General features: G+C 41.5%; 1 protein-coding gene across 7 annotated transcripts in view; it reads left to right on the top strand.

The window, feature by feature from the left end:
- The window catches only part of PIGG (phosphatidylinositol glycan anchor biosynthesis class G (EMM blood group)), a 163,623-nt gene that overhangs the window by 90,728 nt on the left and 52,445 nt on the right, over window positions 1–20,450 (top strand). For 6 of the 7 annotated variants that reach the window (XM_069072753.1, XM_069072737.1, XM_069072745.1 and 3 more), the window contains 3 exons: window positions 5,191–5,403; window positions 10,505–10,722; window positions 11,550–11,831. In XM_069072753.1, coding sequence (XP_068928854.1) covers window positions 5,191–5,403; window positions 10,505–10,722; window positions 11,550–11,831 — 713 coding nt within the window. Of the gene's footprint in view, window positions 1–5,190; window positions 5,404–10,504; window positions 10,723–11,549; window positions 11,832–18,490; window positions 18,875–20,450 lie in introns of those variants that run through there. The other variant, XM_069072761.1, reaches the window with a different exon arrangement.

Here is a 20,450-nt window from a genome sequence, read left to right as displayed (position 1 = left end):
TCAGATTTTCTATTCAACTCTGGTTTTTTCATCAAGAATGCTTGAAAGTCCTCTATTCTATTGAATGACCATATTTTCCCCTGAAACATGATACTCAGTTTTGCTGGGTAGGTGATTCTTGGTTTTAATCCCAGCTCCTTTGACCTCCAGAATATTATATTACAAGCCCTTTGATCCCTCAATGTAGAAGCGGTCAGATCCTGTGTTATCCTGATTGTGTTTCCACAGTATTCAAATTGTTTCTTCCAGGCTGCTTGTAATATTTTCTCCTTGATCTGGGAACTCTGGAACCTGGCTATAATATTCCTAGGAGTTTTCTTTTTGGGATCTTTTTCAGGAGGTGACAGGTGGATTCTTTCAACCTCTATTTTGCCCTCTGGTTCTAAAACATCAGGACAATTTTCCTTGAGAATTTCTTGGAGGATGATTTTTAGGTTCTTTTTTTGATTATGGCTTTCAGGTAGTCCAATAATTTTAAAATTATCTCTCCTGGATCTATTTTCCAGGTCAGTGGTTTTTCCACTGAGATATTTCACATTGCCTTCTATTTTTTCATTTGTTTGGATCTATTTAATAGTATTTTGATTTCTCATAAAGTCACTAGCCTCCATTTTCTCCAATCTAATTCTGAAGGAATGATTCTCTTCAATGAGCTTTTGAGATTCTTTTTCCATCTGGCAAATTTGGCTTTTTAAAAAGGCATTCTTCTCCTCATTGGCTTTTTGAGCCTCTTTTGCCATTTGAGTTAGTCTGTTTTTTAAGGTGTTATTTTCTTCAGTCAGGTTGTTGACTCTCATTTTATAATTTTCTTGCATCATTCTCATTTCTCTTCCCAATTTTTCTTCCACTTCTCTTATTTGGTTTTCAAAATCCTTCTTAAGCTCCTCTGTGGTGTGTAAGCAGCTTATTCTTGTCTTGGAAGCTTCTGATGCAGGAGTTCTGACTTTGCTGTCTTCCTCCTGTTCCATGCTTTGATCCTTTTAGTCCCCAAAAAAGGAGTCCAAATTTGGATTACTGTGCTTGCCTTGCTTTCCTCGTTTGCTCATGTTTCCACTCAATTATTTGACTTCTAAGCTTTTTGCCACAGTAGAACTCTGCTACCAGAGTCAGGCACTTTGCCCCAATCGTTGGGCTTTTCTTAGCTATTGGAGCTATTAGTTGGGTGCCTTCTCTGATGCCTCCCCATGCTCTGGCAAACTGATCACGCACCCCAGGCTAGACCTCAATCCAGACCCAAGCCGGTTAAAGCAAGAGTGATTACCCCTCAAACTGGTTGCTTGGTCCCCCTACAATCTGCAAGCCAGGAGCTCTGAAGCAGCCATGGGGTGGCAGTGCACCACTGCCATGCCTCAGCTTTTTTTCACCTCAGGGGCAAAGACCGATCGCACTCTTGAATTCCCAGGTCCCAAAGTCCACACTGCACTGACCTCTCACTTTGCCCTTAGCATCTATGGGTTGATAATTCTGCAAACCACCACAGCTGCTGGTGGTCTGAAGTCTCTCCATCCAGTGGCTGGTTGTGGCCACCCTCTGGCTCACGTGGGGCTGGGCTCAGCTCCCAGAGTGCTGTGCTGGCCCCTTCCTGCTGGCCTGACGGGCTGTCCTCAGCAGGAGATTAGCTTCTCTCTGTCATTTTGTGGGTTCTGTAGCTAGGTCTGTCCAGTCCCAGCCTTGCAGTGATAGGCCTGGCAATGGCCTTTGTGGTTGGTGGGTCATCTTGCCACTACGCTGATCAGACTTCATCAGGGCCCCTGCGCGCCCCGGTGTCCGGGCCCCTGTGCTGGTCCCTCTCGTTCTTTCTACACTTCTTTCCACGAAAGCAAGGACCAGGTATTATGTTTCTTCATCACCTAGCAAAAGGCTCCTTACATGGCAGGCATCTGAACAGTATTTGCTTTAAAGAATCATTCTGAGAAACACTTAGGAATTTGTTCTCTTTTCACTAAGACATTATTTAATCACATCGATTTTACCCTCAGTGACATGAGGCAGTTCTTTTCTGTCAGTGAAGAAAGAATCATTGCCAGGATCTCAGAGTGACTAGTGGTTGTCTGTGTTACTGCAAAAGAAGATCAAATGGAAAAAGTTCCAAGGATTCTTGCTGTGCAGAGTGCTCCATGTGAGCTCACTGTCTGGCCTGGGGCCAGGTCTATGATGGAGAGTGGAGAAGGCAGGCAGCAGATGATGAGGGCGTGCTTCTTCATGAGGCTGCCCTTGGTGCCGACAGTGTGAGAGCATTCAGTCAGCTCATGAGACCTACGTGGATATGATAATAGAATGGAACTCAACAGAAGAGGTAGGCTGCCCATAAGAGGGGGAAGGAAGATCATGGAAGGCCAAGGCAGGAAATCAAGGTCGAACTGACAGCAAAGAATTCAGAAGGCCTTTCCTCCAAAATGGGGAGAAATGCTCTGGAGAAGGGAAAAGAAGACCATCCTCCTCTTGCAGCAGAGAAGACTGATCACAGTGAAAGGCGAGAATACCCAGTGCACCCTGGACCACGAGGGAATTAATGTCATCTGCAAAAACAATTCCATAATATTCTGTTGCTTAAATCATAGTTAGGTATTTGAGCACTGCATATCAGTCAAGAAGGTATGTGGTATGTAGCAGCAACTGAATGAATACTATCAACAGGCAGTCACAACATCACGAGACTTATGTGAAAACCAGTTTTATTACAAGACAAATGAACATGCATGTGGAACCCAAAAGGTTCCCAGTCTTCTTCTGTAGAAGTTTACATTTTTAAAATAGCAGGACAAAGAGAGGAGGCTGTACCAGAAAGAGGGTGTAACATGGGAGGGGAATGGTGTAGCAAAGGTGGGAAAAAGATAAGATTGCTCCCCCCTGGGGAGGATCAAGGTGATGGCTTCATTCTTTTCCCTTGGGAATATATGAAGATGGGAAGGTCTTATCTGCAAAGGACCTGAGCTGCACAAGCATTATCCCAGCCTGGCACAGACTGGTTCATGTCTGTCTTGCCTCCTAAGGACACACAAGGAGTCTACTTTGGGGTACAACAACAGATTATTTCAACTTAGGGGGAGCTTCATCTTTGACGCATTCAGGGTCTCCTGCATGCTTTGGGTTCAGTGTTTCTGGAAAATATGGTAACTCAGAAAGACAAGTTCAGGGAATCCTTAACAGCCCTTAACATGACGAGGTGAAAATGCCTAACTCATTAGTTAACGACATTCTTCCTGCATATGTCAAGGAGGGCTTCATATAAGGCACCTATAGACATAGTTCACCTTATCTCCCACATGGTCAAATTCCTCTGGCACAGAGACTGTCAAGAACTGCCTCCCTCCTGTTTAAAAGGTCACCTGGAAAGGCTCAGATTTACAAAAAGAATTGGACAAAATTGCACATGATAGGAAGGTTTGGAAGAGTACTTTGTGAATAATTTCTTAACATAGAATCAGGAAGTTCTGGACTTGGTGAGCACTGAGCATCATCTCAAAAAATGAAATCGATTTTTTCTTGGGACTTAAGTGGTTACGTACAGAGTCATTTCAGAATCATCTGTAGTCAGACCACTTAGAGCAAAAGTGAAAATCAAAATTAAAAAAAGGAATAGATGAGAAGACAATAGTTACAGTTATAATAATCTCCAAGAGAAACCTTATTTAAATGAGATGTTGAATATATTAAACTAGAAATGGATAAAAGGACCCATTTACTGTGATTGTAATCATTGACTCTGATTATCATCATGTCTTAGAGAAGACTATCATTTGAAACAACCAGGGACATTGAGCCTTCCATTTCCAGCCTTCTTTCACTATTCCCCTTCACGTGTTCAACTTTAAAACCAGTCTCTGCACTTGATATACTGTTTCTTCCTTACATTTATGCAGATCATTCTCCTTGTCTCCTCATCTCCCCTTTCAGAATCCTTCAGGGCTTAGCTCAATTGCTATCTCTTCCGTTTATTTTCTGATCCCTCTGCTACCACAGAGCAGGGATTTGAGTGGGTGTTCAATAAATGTTAATTGAATTGAATTAAGTAAGATCATTTTGCCCACATTCAATTCCACAGACCTTTATTAAGCACTCACTGTGTGCAGTGTACTGTGTTAAGAGCTGATGACTGGGGGTGGGGGAGGAAGGGATGAATAGAAGGTTTAGTTAATTGGGTCCTAAATTAGATGGGGTAGAATTTTGCATTGTCCCAGCTACCAGCATTCAGTTAGTAAAATGATCAGTTTTTTAAAAGTTAATTAATTTTAGTTTTCAAAATTTGCTTTGAAGCATTTGAGTTCTAAATTTTCTCCCCTCCCCTAGATGGCATCCAGTCTGACATAGGCTGTATATACATGTATGATCATGTATCTACATTAGTCATATTGTGAAAGAAGAATAAAAACAAAAGGGAAAAACCACGAGGAAGAAAACAAAGAACAACAAACAAAAGGGAAAATAGTCTGCTTTGATCTGCATTCAGCTTCCATTGTTCTTTCTCTGGATGTGGATAGCATTTTCCATCATGAGTGTTTTGGAATTGTCTTAGATTATTGCGTAACTCTGAAGAGCTGAATCTAACAGTCAGTCATTGCACAATGTTACTGTTACTGTGTACATTGTTCTTCTGGTTCTGCTTACTTGACTCGCTATCAGTTCATGCAAGTCTTTCCAGGTTTTTCTGAAATAAAAGATTGATTTAGAAAAATTTTTTTTTCAAGTTTTATTGATATCTTTTTTTTACACGACCAGATTTTCTCATAGTATCCCTCCCCTTCCCCATTCCCAAAGAGCCTTCCCATATAAGAAATAATATTTTAAAGGGGAAAAAAAAAGAGAAAAAAATTAGCAAGACAAATCAATTCATTGGAAAAGTGAAAATATGTTCAATGTGTCACACCACGGACCTCCTATTGCAAAGGAATAGACAGGGTGCCTTTTTTTTTTCTCTCCTTTGGGACCATGATTGGAAACTGATTACTTTTTAGAAGACTGTAGAAGATCCAAAAATGGTAGAGTTTTAGTGTTGGAAGGCACTTTGACACCATCTCCCCCAGTCCCTTCCTGTTACATGTGTGGCCCCTGAGACCCCAGAGCTCCAGAGAGCAGCCCAAGTTCATACAGTTAGTTAATCCAAGAGATGGGATGAGGGTTTTGGGTTCAGGGCTGGCTCCTTGATATCACATTGCCTTTAATAAGAAACTCTCTTTCTCATTTTTCCAGGCAGCTTCCAACCTCCAGAGCATGTCCAGCAGACTGACCTGGCTGCCACACTTGCGGTGGGCCTTGGTTTGCCGATTCCAAAAAACAGTGTGGGGAGGCTTTTATTTCCAATTGTCGAAGGAGCAACAATGAGAGAGCAGCTGAGGTTCCTGCACTTAAATTCAGTACAGCTCAGCAGACTGCTGCAAGAGAATGTGCCGATGTATGAGAAAGGCAAGTCCCTCGTTTTCTCTCTTAGGCTGGCGCTGCCCTTCCCTTTGAGCACATAGACATTTTCCTAACATGTTTTTTTTAATGAGCCTGAGGGAATAGAAATGAGCCATAGTCATTCGTTTTCCTGTATGCAAATGCTGCTGCTGCCTTCTTTTTGTTAAACTACCATGCTCAATATCAGCAAAATTTGTGCATGAGATTATCCACATCAGGGTCATTTCTGGGAAGGTTTTACCAGGCCTCATTTTTCTAACCCTGTGGTGCTTAATGTGAGTTGGCTGGCAGTGTTTAGGGAATAACCAACGGGAAGATGAATTTTTATGTGCCTATTAAAATAGTGTGCTGCTGTTAGAGTGGGTAAGGCATATTGTAGCAATTTTTAAACTTTATTACTGTTGAGTACCAAATAAAGAAAAGGAAAGAGAATAGAAGTTAGTGGAGGGACAGAGAATGGCGGGGGGGAGGGGGGAGGGTGAGCAGAAAGGGAGCTTGTCTGTAGAGAAGAATGAGTCAGTTGGGGGAAAGGAAGCTGGCTCACATTATGGTCATTGTTTTTGTTTTTAAGTATCTAGAACCATTTGAATCCTGCCAGTAATCTGTGATCTGATAGATGAAGAGATAGTAGAAAGATTAAAAAACATATAACTGAAGTAACTAAGGTAAAAATATAAATTACTGATATGGCTGGTAAATCTTGCTAGACATAGTATTTTTTGTTAGTGGTAACAGATTTATTTCAAAGCACTGGGATTGATTAGGACTCATGAGTCTAAAGAAAAATTCTGTAGTTATCCTGGATATCAGGACATACTACTTTAGTCCATGGTCCTTGATTAGATCTGCTCCTTTGCCTCCTGCAAAAAATGAGCTGGAGAGCAGCCCTGGCTGCCTGAGTTCCCATGTCTTAATGTAATTTTAGGCTATTAAAACTTAAAACTTCTCTAAGACTTTTGGGACACTCTGTGTAATAGATAATTGCCCCTAGTTGGTCCCTCTGTAAGAAAACATCACAGTACCATTGGTGCATTTTGTCTGGTGGGAGTGATTGTCTAGGGACTTAAGCTTAGCCCTTACTTTTTAGAGTTTAACCAAACTGATCCCGAGTAGTGTTGACTAACAGAACTATGCCAGCCCAGAAAGAGTGGTATGGCTCCTATCTTTGGCCCTACTTCATTTATGAATTTTGTCAGTGACTTGGAGGAAGGCAGCATAAGTGTCAGCTTTGCAGATACCTAATATATTAAGTAGCAGAATTTGGATTCGAGGAGATATCATCAGGCCGGAGCAGTGGACCAAATCTAAGGAGACAAATTTTAATAGCAATAAAGGGGAGAGGGGGAGGACCACCACCAAGACCTTGTTGTGGTGTGGAGGTGATGGTTCTTGAAGTCTGGGCTAGGAGAGCACAGATTCTGCCACGAGGACCCCGGGACTTGGCACCTATGTGTCAGCCTAGCTGAGTCCATAGAGGTGCTTCTGCAGACTGACTGAAAGGTGATGAAATTTTTAACTATCATAACTCTTGAAGGGCCTCTTGAGTCATAGCTGAGTAACATCTCTGCAGCTGTGTATCTGTAGGAGTACCTGTACTAATGAAACCACAGGTCATTGAAATGATTAATGTAGATGATAAATTCAAATGTACTCGAGTTCATATTATCCATTACATAAGTATAAGGTTGGGGAGATGTGACTAGGCACCAGCTGACATGAAAAAAAGTGATATATTTAATGGATGGACCATAAGATGAATATCAATCATCATAGCAACTAGACCTGGTAAGATCTTAGGCCACATTAATTCTAGTATAGTTAACTCAAATATCATGTTGGTCACAAGGGAGGTGATTGCACATTGCCTTTGTAAGATCACAGCTGAGGCATGGTGTCCAGATTTGGTGTCATAGTTTAGGAATGGTGAGACAAATGGAAGTAGGCCAAACAGTATGACCAAGATGGTAAAGGAACTTAAAATCATGCCATCTGAGTATTTGTTGAAGGAACTGAAAGTATCTACCTAGAGAAAAAGAGACATAGGATGGACGTGATAGTTGACCTCAAATATTTTAAAGGTTTGCAAAGAAAGTGGGAGTAAACTTCATCTGGTTTCTCTCAGTGGGCAGAACTAGGACCAAAGGGATTTTATTTCAGCCATTTCACTCATAACCATTAAACATGCCCAACATGGAATTGAGCTGCCTTGAAATATAATGGAAATGCTCAAATGGAGTCAGGTTAATCAGTTGTCAGAAAGGCCTTAGAAGGAATTGGCATTTCTTGTGGGATTTGGGCTAAGTGACCCCTGAATTCCTGTTTATCTAAAATATGATTTCTACTTGGAGTGGCAGAATCAGGAACCAGAAAGGTCTTAGAAAGTTAGAACAGATGATGGGCAGATCCTAACAGAATTAAGTTTAGTAGCATCTAATGTAAAATCCTCAGTTTAGGTTCACAGTTTCTGTACAAGTACTGTAGGGGGAAAGATGGCTTGGCAGCATTTCATTAGGAAAATACCTGGCTGTTTTTATGACTGCAACCTTAAGATAAGCCAGTACTTTGACAGCTTTCAGAAACGCTAAATCTTAAGAGTGCGTTAGTAGAAGCTTAGTATTCTGAGTGAGAAAAGTATTTGTCCCACTGTCCACTACTTGGGTCAGAGCTAAAATACTGTGTTCATTTCTGAGGACCACATTTTAAGAGGATGTTGACAAACTATAGTGGATCTAAAAGAAGGTCATCACTGTGGTGGCAGAGACTTAAAGCCCAGCAGTGAAGGTTGACTGAAAAAACTAGGAATTTTTATCCTAGAAAAGGTAGAATTGAAGACAAGATATGAGAACTGTCTATAGGTGTTTGAACCCTACACATGTAGGAGATGTAATAAATTTGTTCTGTTATCCTTTAGTTGAGAAAACCAGAATCAGTGGGTAGAAGTTTTATGGATACAGATTTTGGCTTAGTCTTGGGAAGATATTTTTTATTCATTTCCCCTTAATGACCTTTTTTTTTTTTTTAAAGCACTTGGGGTTAAGTAACTTGCCCAAGGTTACGTGGCCAGTTATTTTGTGTGGGTGTTAAGTATCTGAGGCTGGAACCGATCCTGGTCCTGACTCCATGGCCAGTGCTCTTATTCACTGAGCCAGCTGGTGGCCCCAATGATCTTTTCTAATATGGCGGTACATTCACCATCATTTAACAGATTCAGCCATAGGCTGGATGTCATATTGTTGGGGATTTCTATTAAGACAGGTGTAGCAGCAAGCACCCCAACGTCCCCAGGGTCGCTGCCACTACAGGTTCTTAGATCTGCTTTGTTAAAGGAAAGCAACTCAAAATGGGTTAACAAGCTTACTTTTAATCAGTCAAATATGTATCGTTTACCTACCGTGTTTCCCCAATAATAAGACCTATCCTGAAAATAAGCCCTCCCCTTACTGTGTAAGATTCTTCTAAAATAAGCCCTCCCCCGAAAATAAGCCCTATTGAGATTGCTACTGTAGTGAAGGTGATCCCCTGCGCTACACGCTACATTACGGTACCCTCTGTATGCACTGTTCCCCCCCCCCCCAAAACGCACGCCACGCTCTGAGCTGCATCCAATCAAGGCTGCAGCAGTGAGCGCGTCATCCTGTTCTTCCCCAGTGATTTGCTTGCTGGCGCCATTGAGAGCAGTGCCGCGGAGGAGAGCTGAGGCAGGACAACATAAGCCCTCCCCTGAAAATAAGCCCTCTGGTGTTTTTCTTTCCAAAAAAATTAATAAGACAGTGTCTTATTATCGGGGAAACACGGTAGTTCAGGGGAAAGAGGTCAGCACCCCGAACTTCAGAATATACAGACAGAATTATCAAGATAAAGAAACAGATCAAGTAGACAGTCTCCAAACTGTCCAACCATTACATCCATACCAAATCAACATCTGGGTTTTTCAAAGTTGGGGGGGGGTGGCTCTCAACAACCAATGGCTTCTCAGAGTCTCATATGATCAAATCACAGAACACTTCTCAAAGTGAGCCCCCAAAACAAAGCTACACATCAGGGCTTATATAGCCTTCTCCTGGCTCAGAGAATGTAACAACCTTATTGACTCACTGGCCAATCAAAAAGTATCTACTGAAAAACAAGCCTCCCACCCCAGGCTCCAGGTGCACATTAGCCTAGGGGCAGGGAAGATCTTCAAATTTACATTCCCATTGCAACAGGAGATTGGATTGGATGCCTTCAGGTCATTGCAAACTGAGATTTTCTCAGCTTCAGCAGTAGTTAGTGGAGCTTCATCATTCTTTTTAGACAACAGAAACGGTAACACTTCCAACTTCCAGAGGTGTAAAAAGTCTATCACAGCATATGGAAATCTGTCTTCTGAATGTAAGTTTGTAAAGGGTATCCACCAATAAAGAGAAGAAAAGTGGTGTAACCTGTGATTGTAAAATGAGAATGCTAATAGCATCTGTCTCACAGGGTTGCTGTGAAGATCAAATGAGATATTTATTAAAGCAATTAGTAGGCGCCATAGAAATATTTATTGATTTTTCCCTCTCCCCTCCTTTCCTCCATGGTCAGAGATTACTAAAACGGGTTCCTTCATTTATGCAGTTTATTTTCATTGAGATTAACACTGATTGCTCTGGATTACCAGGGGAAATAATGAGCTCCTATCATTGGATGTACTCCTGAAGAGACTGGAAAAGCACTCATTGAAGATGTTGTAGGAAGGGATCAATGCTGTATTTTCTGACCTCTGAGATTTCTCCCACCCCTAAGATTCTTTGTTGAGCTCTACACCATTTAGGGGCTGTTGAGATCCCTCTAAGATTCTTTGTTGATCTCTACAGCATTTAGGGGCTGTTGAGATATACCTTTATTGACTGGAAAAGCATTGACTGGGAAAATATTAAAACTGAAGTGTTTACTGCTTTGGCTGTTTTTTGCAGAGATGTTTTAGGTTTTTGTTATGTATGTTTTTTTAAAAAAAGTTTCTATTAAACCACATGAAGTATCTGTTTTTAAAATGACTTTTCTAGATGAATTTGAAGACATTATAATTATATCATAATGTAATTATAATTTGCTGTTTTTAAACTTTTTTTTCTTCTCATGTTAGATCCTGGATTTCAGCAGGTTAAAGTAACAGAAAAGTTGCATGGGAATTGGATCAGGCTCTACTTGGAGGGAAATAATTCAGAAGTCCTTTTAAACCTTGGCAGAAAAGTTCTTAAGCAGTATTTAAATGCTTTGAAGACCCTGAGCATGTCACTGAGCAAACAAGTAGCCCAATATGATGTGTACTCCATGTTGGTTGGGACTGTCATAGTCTTGGAGGTAGGAATTGTTATTTGTCAATATTATGGCTACAGACCAGCATTATAGGGCTCTGCTCTTTCCACTAAAATGTAGGAGTGCTTTGGGTTTCCTCCTGATTCTCTGTCTTCCCCTACAGAGCTCCTGCAGGGCCTTGTCAGAGTATGGAAGGGTGCCAGCTATATCAAAGGGCACCAGCACAGTGCATTCTCTGACAGGTTCTTCGAAACTGGAGCATCTTTGAGTGCAGGCCCTGCCACAGGCTGTGACTGCTCTCTGTGAACCAGCTCAGTTAAGCTTAGAAAGGTGCATGATCATCAGAAGGCTGACCCTGAGGTGATTAAAGGACTGCCCTGATATGTGTGGTAGCTATGTGGATGAAATCACTTACTGATGACATATTTAAGAATCATCCTTGTCTGTCCTCTAGAGCATGAGAAACCAACCTTTTTCCAATTTCTGGGCCTTTCCCTCAGCTTTCCTGATCTTTGCGCAGTATCAGCTCTGGGCATGAGTGAGGCACCAGATGATTCCCTTTGACCTGGTTACTTGGTGAGATGAAAGAAGGAGGTTGGGAGGGAGATCGTTACCCCTGCCTCACCTGCCCTCCTTAACTTTCTAGCACCAGTGCTTGCTGATACTGAAAGAAACAAGTTGTGTATCATTAGAGTTAGTTGTAAATCAAATTTGAGAAACATCAATTGGTTTCATTAGTTCTCTGTGTCAAGTATGGAATGTACATGATGGAATAAACGAGGGCACAAGAAGTGCTTTATCTATTTCAGATACAGATTTCTTAGAATCTAGAAGTTAGTGCATGATGATCCTTTTGCAATTTTCTGTTCTAGGTTCTGATTCTGCTTTTGCTCAGTACCCCGAAAGCCTTGTGCCAGAAGGCTCAGTTTGAGATTCCACTGTCATCTTCCTTGTTTTCTCTGCTCTTCTACTTGCTGGTCCTCGTTCTCTCTGCAGTCCACGTCATCGTGTGCACCTCGGCCGAGAGGTCGTGTTACTTCTGTAGTGTCTCTTGGCTGATGGCTGTTGGGGTGATGATGCTGATTTCTGCACTGTTCTGTGTGATCTTGTCTCTTCTCACAAATACTTATGAGAATATCAGGCCTCCAACTAAGGTGAGATCTATTCCTTTTTTGTTTTTTAGTAGAGTTGTATTCATGTTCTTAGTTTTTTGAATCACAGTAATTGCCAGGTACACTCTTCTCTAGCTACTTTTGCCTTCCTCCAACCAGTGAGGCTTCTCTTGGAACAGAGAAAAAAAAAGCAAAGTTGGTCAGCTCAGAACCACATCTGGCAGGATGTGAATTGAGGCAGTTGCCTCAGTGTAGGGGATCAAGAAGAGGAATGAATCTGATAATTACCCAGATTGAAACCTGAGGGAATGAAAGTATTTACAGACATTTGGGGGATAGAAACTAGTTGAAGGAAACCGATGATGAGTTTAGTTTTGATCATGTTGGGTTTGAGGCAGCAGTAGACACCCAGGTAGAACAATCTGACAAGTAGTTGTTAAAGCGAACCTTAAAACTGTGAGAATGAAGGAGAGATTAGGATAAACAGAGAGAAGCCGTAGAGAAAATCTGCCTTGATGGATCAAATGTCAAACTCTGACAGCATTGTTTTACATACATTAATGTATAAAAGTGTGACTGAAACTGTCCCAAAAGGATTATAAATGGGAGTGTACCTTAGTCCAGATTCAGGTTCCGCAGGTCAAAGATTATGAAAGGAGAACCGGCCTAGGAGGCTTCTAGTCTCTGCCCAGCCACCTGAAAGCTCTTTGACCAGGGACATATCACACAGATCTTCTTGGCCCTTTATTTCCTCCTCTGCAAAATAAAGGGGTTGGACAAGGTGGATCTCCAACATGTCTTCCAGCTCTGACATTCAGTGATTTTGTGTTAGATCGTCTTCCCTTATTTATAGAGGACTGACTAAGGAGAAAAGGACCCAACAATTAAACTTCCTAATAATTAAAGCTCTAGAAAAGTGGAATGGCCCACCTTCAGAGAGGGTGGGTTCCCCTTCCATGGAGGTCTTCAAGTATAAGTTGGATCATTTGTTTTGGGGTATGTTATAAAGGATGGGTTGGGGTAGATTGTCCCTGAAATCCCCCCAAAACCTCTAGTTTTGTGATTGTGCAGCCTCTTCACAAGTCATCTTAGGTAACTGTGACTTCATTATCTTTTTCACTGATAGGATAGGCAGCCATATGTTGTATATGGCAAAGGTGCTGACCTTCCTTGAAGGAAGGAACTGGATTGTCTACTTTCTAGCTTCTAGGCCTTTAGAGTTCTTTGACTTATCTCTAGACTATTCAGGCTTTTTCTTTTTGATCAAAACAAAGCACTGTGTGATGGACCTGGGACTGGGGCCATTTTAGGGAATGTATGTTTCTTGTGATTGATCATTAACATGAAAGGAAGAAACTAGCTGGAGGCTATGTTCAGCTGGCTTTAGAAGAACTCCTATTTTATCTATGAGCAGCGAGAGAGCCAGGAGGGTGTGGTGGAAAGAACACAGGACTTAAGCAGCAAGAGCTCTTGAACATAGAGTGCTTTAGGTTTGCAAAGCACTGAGGTAGGTCAGATATGATGATGTCTATTTTAGTCATTAGAAAACAAGCCCAGAGAGGTAGACTGTCTTACCCGTGATCACATAACACATACAGGTTTCCTGACTGCAAGCCAGGCACCACTCTGCCTTCCTGACTTGGAGCCTAGCTTCAGATCTCACTTCTAGTGCTAACTGGCTCTGTGACAATATTCAGATCACATTCTCTGAGCCTATTTCCATGTCTGTAATATCTATAGAATCTCCCTCAAAGAGTTACTGTGAGAACCAACTGAAATGTTGTATGTGGAGTAGTTTGTAAACCTTAAAGTGTAATATAAATGTCAACCATTGTTATTTCTCTTTGTGCCCTGTTAATAAATTCATTTCTCTCATGCCCTGAGGAAAAATGTGTTACTATGAATACTGGAGAAGGAATATTCCACATCCTCTTAGACTGGTCCCATTTTCCTTGTCCTTGTTCAGGGGAAGGGGAAGATTTATTGATAGCTCCCTGGACTCACTTTTGTCTGTGCAACCCTAGTAGATTCTATCACTTTGCTCTCATTTAAAGACATAGGGAGCAAGCAGCAGCTCTCTTGAGGTCAGCGGAGACATACAGTGTACAGCCTTACCTATTTACCCCTCTGCTAACCCTAGACCTTACCTGATTTCAGCAACATGGCCAGGGCTGTCTAAGGACAAGGGGTTCGATGTAGTATCTCTGGATGTAGCAGAAAAGGGACTGGTCTGCTGCCATAAACTCAGTACCTGCATAGGCTGGAGAATTGAACTTTGTGCCAGGTGATATGACATTTAACATTTTTTAAGTGGAATTGCTTTATAAATTATAAAACAATGTTGATTTTGATATTCCTTTTCAGTGGAATATAGGTTTTCCTAATGCTGTGGGAGACAATTGATTGTTGGCTTTTAATAGTTCTGGGCAAATTGTTATTTTCCTCTGCCCCTGAATATGATCATTTTTGATGTGTTGTGACAGCACCCTGGGTCAGCTGCAAAGGTCTTTCATCTGTGTAGAGGCCTGGTTCAGATCAGAGAAGTGTTGAGATATGAAACTGGAAAAGGCAGCCAGACTCTGCAAGGTGGGGGGACATACTGACTATAGAAGTACTCAGAATGATGTGGTCACCTTCTTTCCTAGGACTTTTGTCATGACATAGTTCCATTAAAAGTTGGTCATTTGATGTCAAAATTGCAATATATTGACAATATCTGGTCATTGATGAGCATTTTTACACATACTTTGTACCCAAATGTAAGACTTGGGTTCAAAAAACAGCTTCCCAGGTACAAGATAAAAGACATGTGGCTAGACAACAGCTTATCTGAAAAAGATTTGGGAGTTTTAGTGAACTCCTGGTTCAGTATTAGTGAGCATTTGTCACAGGGCAGCCAGGAAAGAAGCCAAGACAGTAAGAGAAGCATCGTGGCAGACTAGAGACGTGATAGACATGACAGTCCCTCACTGTTCTTGCCCTGGCTATACCATGTCTGAGAGTACTGTGTTGAGTTCTGGGTGCCATGTTTTAGAAGGGATGCTGATCAGCTGGAAATGATCCATAGGACAGTCAGATGGTTCAGGGCCTTCAAGATCGTGCTTCATGAGGATCCGTTGAGGAAACTTGGGGTGTTTAACTTGGAGAGAAAGAGCTTTGGGAGAGACAGGGTAGCTGTTATTCAAGTGTCTGGGGGCAGTTGCATGGAAGCAGGATTGGACTTGTTCTACTTGGCCCCAAGAACAGCATCAGAGCAAGGAGGCACCTGGTTCTGTGGAAGTAGTGCTGGATGTGGAGTCACATGACCTGACTTTGTAATCCCTGCTCTTCCACGTATTACCAGTGTGACTGTGGACAAGTTATTTAAATTCTCCAAACCTCCTCTGTAAAATTGGGGGTGGACTATATGACTTTTGTTGTCCCTTTCAGTATAAGGCTGATCCTAAATTGTGGAGAGGCACATTTAGGCTTGACGTAAGGAAAAAGCTTCCTAACTATTAGCTCTCTGGGGCCGCTAGGTGGTTCAGTGAATAGAGAACTAGTCCTGGAGTCAGGAGGACCTGAGTTCAAATCCAGACTCAGACACTTAACACAAAACTAGCCATGTGACCTTGGGCAAGTCACTGAATTCCAATTGCCCTGCCTCCCCCCCCAAAAAAAAGCAAAAAACAAACAAAAAAAAAACCCCAAACTATTAGCATTCTCCAAAATTCATTTGGGTTGCCTCAAGAGCAATGAGTTCTCTGTGACTTGAGGTCATAAAAAACAAAAAAAAAAGATGACCATTTACTTGTTAAGGATGTTACCAAGGTAATTATTGTGCAGGTAATTATATGGGCTTAAATTCCTTTCCAGCTCTAAGATTGTGAGTCTGTGATTCCCAAAACTTAGATGGTATTGACAGTCTGTGGAGAATAGAAACATTATGTATTTTGACTATTTTTTGACCACTACCAGACCCCTTTTTTACCTCCTTTTATAAATGGAGGGAAAGAGCCAATTCTTGCTTTTTGTTTCTAAACAAGATTAGTAAGGGAAACCTTTAAGTCTCTAATGTCAGATGTTAAATGAAATAGAGAATTGAGGTAATTATCTGAATATTTGAAGCTCTGTTCAAATTACTTTCATCTGAGATAGCTGAATAATTCATGCCCTTTATGTTCTAGCCAAACTGGACTACTGGTTGTGCCTTCCTCTATTCATTTACACAAGCTGCCTCTATTCCTAGAATGCTCTCCCAGAGGAAACTGGAAAATAGTATGGCAGAAACTGGGCATAGACCAACATCTTTACACTGTATACCAAGATAAGGTCAAAGTTTAGACATAATGGGGTGATACCATAAGCAAATTAGGAGAACAAGGAATAGTTTGCCTGTCATATCTATGGAGAAGGGAAGAATTTGTGAGTACATTATGAAATACAAAATGGATAATTTTGATTACATCCAATTTGAAAGGTTTTGCACAAATGAAACCATTGCAGCCAAGATTAGAAGGAGAGTAGAAAGCTGGGAAACAATTTTCACCACCAGTGTTGCTGCTAAAGGCCTCATTTCTAAAATATATAGAGAAATGACTCAAATAGTCAAGGGAAATGAACAGGCAGTTTTCAGATGAAAAAATTAAAGCTATCATCATAAAATGTTCTAAAACATTATTGATTAGAAAAATACAAATTAAAACAATTCTGTGGTACCACATCACACCTATCAGATTGGCTAATATGACAGAAAAGGAAAACTATAAATATTGGAGATGAAGTGGGGAAATTGGAATGCTAATGAATTGTTTGGTGGAGTTGTGAACTGATCCAGCTGTTCTGGAGAGCAATTTGGAACCATGTCCAAAGTGCTATAAAACCGTGCATACCCTTTGATCCAGCAATACCACCAACTAGATCTATATCGCAAAGAGATGATAAAAAAGGGGAAAGGACCCACGTGTAAAAAATATTTCTAGCAGCTTTTTGGGGGGTTGTCAAAGAATTGGAAATTGAGGACATGCCCATCCATTGAGGAATGACTGAACAAGTTGTGGTGGATGAATGTAATGGAATATTATTTTCCTATAAGAAGTGCCGAACAGGTGGATTTCAGGAAAACCTGACATGAACTGATGCTGAGTGAAGTGAGCAGAGGCAGAACTTTGTGCATAGTATAATTGTACGCCCCTCACAACATTGTGAGATGACTGACTTTGATAGATTTAGCTTTTCTCAGCAATACAATGATCTTAGACAATTCCAAAAGACTCATGATAGAGAAGGCTGTCCATATCCAGAGAAAGAACTATGGAGTTTGGATGCAGATCAAAGCATACTTTTCTCACTTTTTTGTTTTTTCTTTCTTGTGGTTTTTCCCTTTTGTTCTGATTGTTCTTTCATAACATGATTAATGTGGAAGTATGTTTAATATGGTTGTACATGTATAACCTGTATCAGGTTGCTTGCTTTCTTGGAGGGAGAGGGAAGGAAAGGAAGGAGAAAACAATTGGAACGCAGAATCTCGTAAGTAAATGTTGAAAACTATTTTTACATGTAATTGGAAAAAACAAAATACTGTTAAGTGGGAAAAAAATTACTTTGGGAAGTGGAGGAAGGAGAAAAAAAAAGAATGCTCTCCCTGAATCTATTGTTTTTCTGGAATTGGCTCTACATGCCACTTTCTCAGTAAATAAAGCATTCTTTGTAATACTGCCTCACCCATTTTGCCCCCCCACCTTTTCCATACCCTCTAATTGATGCTCTCTCCTTCAAATGACTTTGTATTTATTTACCTCTCTCTGTGCATGTTTCTTTTTCCTTCCCTCTCCTCTGCCCCCACCTCCCCCTTTCCAAATGTAAGGCACTTGAGGACAAGAACTGTTTCATTTTTATTGTTGTATTCACAGTGGCTTTCCCATTTTAGACACTGAATAAATATTTGTGGAATTAACAGAAAAATTCAGATAAAAGTAAAGGTTTGCTCCTGTCTCCTAAATGATTTTCACTTTACTTTTTTTTTTTTATGGTGCCAATTTTAAATAGATTTTATTCTCCAAGACAATTGCGTTTCCACTTGTTTACAGTACTGATAAAGTGCAATGTTGTTCACTTCTCTCCCTCTGCACACATTCAAGTATTCAGAATGCCCAGATTTATACAGTAGCTTAAATGTTACTTTTAAACTGCCACTGCCTTGGCTACAAATTTGAGTCCTTCAATTTTTGGAAAGCTGTGTGGAATGCTCTTTCTTCTGGTGTGTTTAGTCGACCTCTTCAATGGTGGGTCCAGAAGGAGCACCTCCAGATGGGGCTGCTCCACCCCCTGGGAACCCACCAGGCATGCCTCCTGCACTCTGGTACAGCTTAGTAATAATGGGCTTGCAGACCTTCTCCAGTTCTTTCTGCTGATGCTCAAATTCTTCCTTCTCAGCAGTCTGGTTCTTATCCAGCCAGTTGATTATTTCGTTACATTTGTCAAGGATCTTCTGTTTGTCTTCACCTATTTTGCCTTGCAGTTTTTCATCCTCTACGTTGCTTTCATGTTGAAAGCATAAGATTCAAGAGAATTCTTGGAAGACACCTTGTCTCTCTGCTTTTCATCCTCAGCCTTGTATTTCTCAGCCTCCTGGACCATACGCTCAATGTCTTCTTTGCTCAGACGTCCTTTATCATTGGAGATAGTGATCTTGTTCTCCTTGCCTGTGCTCTTATCCACAGCAGAAACATTGAAGATGCCATTTGCATCAATGACAAATGTTACTTCAATCTGAGGAACGCCCCTGGGTGCTGGAGGAGTTCCTTTAAGCTCAAATTTGCCAAGCAGATTGTTATCCTTTCTCATCGCTCTCTCACCTTTATGAACCTGAATAAGCACACCAGGCTGGTTATCCGAATAGGTGGTAAAGGTCTGTGTCTGCTTGGTATTGCGTTTGATCAGAACGGTCATAACTCCACCAGCAGTTTCAGTTCCAAGGGAAAGAGGAGTGACATCCAACAACAGCAAGTCCTGCACATTCTCAGATTTATCTCCAGACAAAATGGCAGCCTGGACAGCTGCACCATAAGCAACAGCCTCATCAGGATTGATACTCTTATTGAGCTCCTTGCCATTGAAGAAGTCTTGCAGAAGCTTCTGGATTTGGGGGATTCAAGTGGAACCACCCACCAGGACGATGTCATGAATCTGAGACTTATCTAGCTTGGCATCTCTTAAGGCCTTCTCCTCAGGGTCCAGGGTACCACGGAAGAGATCAGCACTTTCAGCTCTTTGAAACAGGCTCAGGTGATTGATGTATAGAAGTCGATACCTTCATAGAGGGAATCAATCTCAATACTGTCCTGGGTAGTGGAAGAGAGGGTACGCTTTGCACGTTCACAAGCAGTGCGGAGACGGCAAACAGCCCTCTTGTTCTCACTGATGTCCTTCTTGTGCTTTTTCTTGAACTTGGCAATGAAATGGTTGACCATTCAGTTGTCAAACTCCTCCCCACCCAAGTGGGTGTCCCCAGCTGTGGACTTGACCTCAGAGATGCCATCTTCAATGGTAAGAATGGAGACATCAAAAGTACCACCTCCAGGGTCAAAGATCAACACATTTCTCTTGGCACCAACCTTTTTGTCCAAGCCATAAGCAATAGCAGCAGCAGTTGGCTCATTTGAAATAGGCTGGTGCTGTGACCACAGCATTTGTGACAGTCTTCCCAAGGTAAGCTTCAGCAATTTCTTTCATCTTGGTCAAGACTATAGAAGATACTTCCTCTGGATAGAAACTTTTGGTCTCCCCTTTGTATTCTACTTGGACCTTAGGCCTGCCGGCGTCATTCACCACCATAAAAGGCCAATGCTTCATGTCTGATTGTACAACAACGTTTGGCATCAAAAACTGTGTTGGGATTCTTTGCAACTTGATTCTTTGCAGCATCACCGATTAAACGTTCTGTGTCGGTGAAGGCAACGTAGCTTGGGGTGGTCCTTTTTCCTTGGTCATTAGCAGTGATCTCCACTTTCCCATGTTGGAAGACTCCCACACAGGAGTAAGTGGCGTCAAGATCAATGCCAACTGTGGGTCCCTTCGCTATGGTTACTGGGGAGTCGGGGGGTCGTAGCTGACCACTGTGGAGGGAGGAGGGCTGCTGCTGCACTGAGTAGACCCGATTTTCACTTCACTTTGATCATGTAAACCTTACTTAAAGGTATTTATGGTTGAAGTAACTTTTGAAAAACATTTTTATTGATTTCTTTTGTCTTTTGTTGGGCATAAAAGGAGCGAGACAGAAGATTCCCGAGATGAAAATTGGAAGTGGATTTTATTGCCGTGGGACTGCCAGGGTCATATACCCAAATCAGGCAGTAAATTGGCATGAACAATGTGCTGGCTTTTAAAGAGATTACAACAGTCAGGTTATGTAAGCTGAAACTACAATCAGTGATTGGTCAGTGTATATTTGAATTTTCCCGAGAGTTTTTCCTAGGCTGAACCCCGCATTCATGGATCAATTAGGAGAGGGAAGGGAAGGGTAAAAGTTATGCTAACATGCGTGATTACAGATCAGTGGAAGGGAAGGTGGAGTTGTGCTCAAGTTTTAGTTCTAAGTACAGACCTCCCCCTTTCCTACTGAGAGAAGACTGATGCCTTACCTGAATTTAATAGTATATTCAGTGTTCAATACTCATAGGC

Source organism: Petaurus breviceps, unplaced genomic scaffold, assembly GCF_028583685.1.
Source record: "Petaurus breviceps papuanus isolate PSGF00001 unplaced genomic scaffold, PetGlider_PUasm1.0 140, whole genome shotgun sequence".
Classification (NCBI taxonomy): Eukaryota; Metazoa; Chordata; class Mammalia; order Diprotodontia; family Petauridae; genus Petaurus; species Petaurus breviceps.
This window is presented reverse-complemented; position numbering and strand designations above follow the sequence as displayed.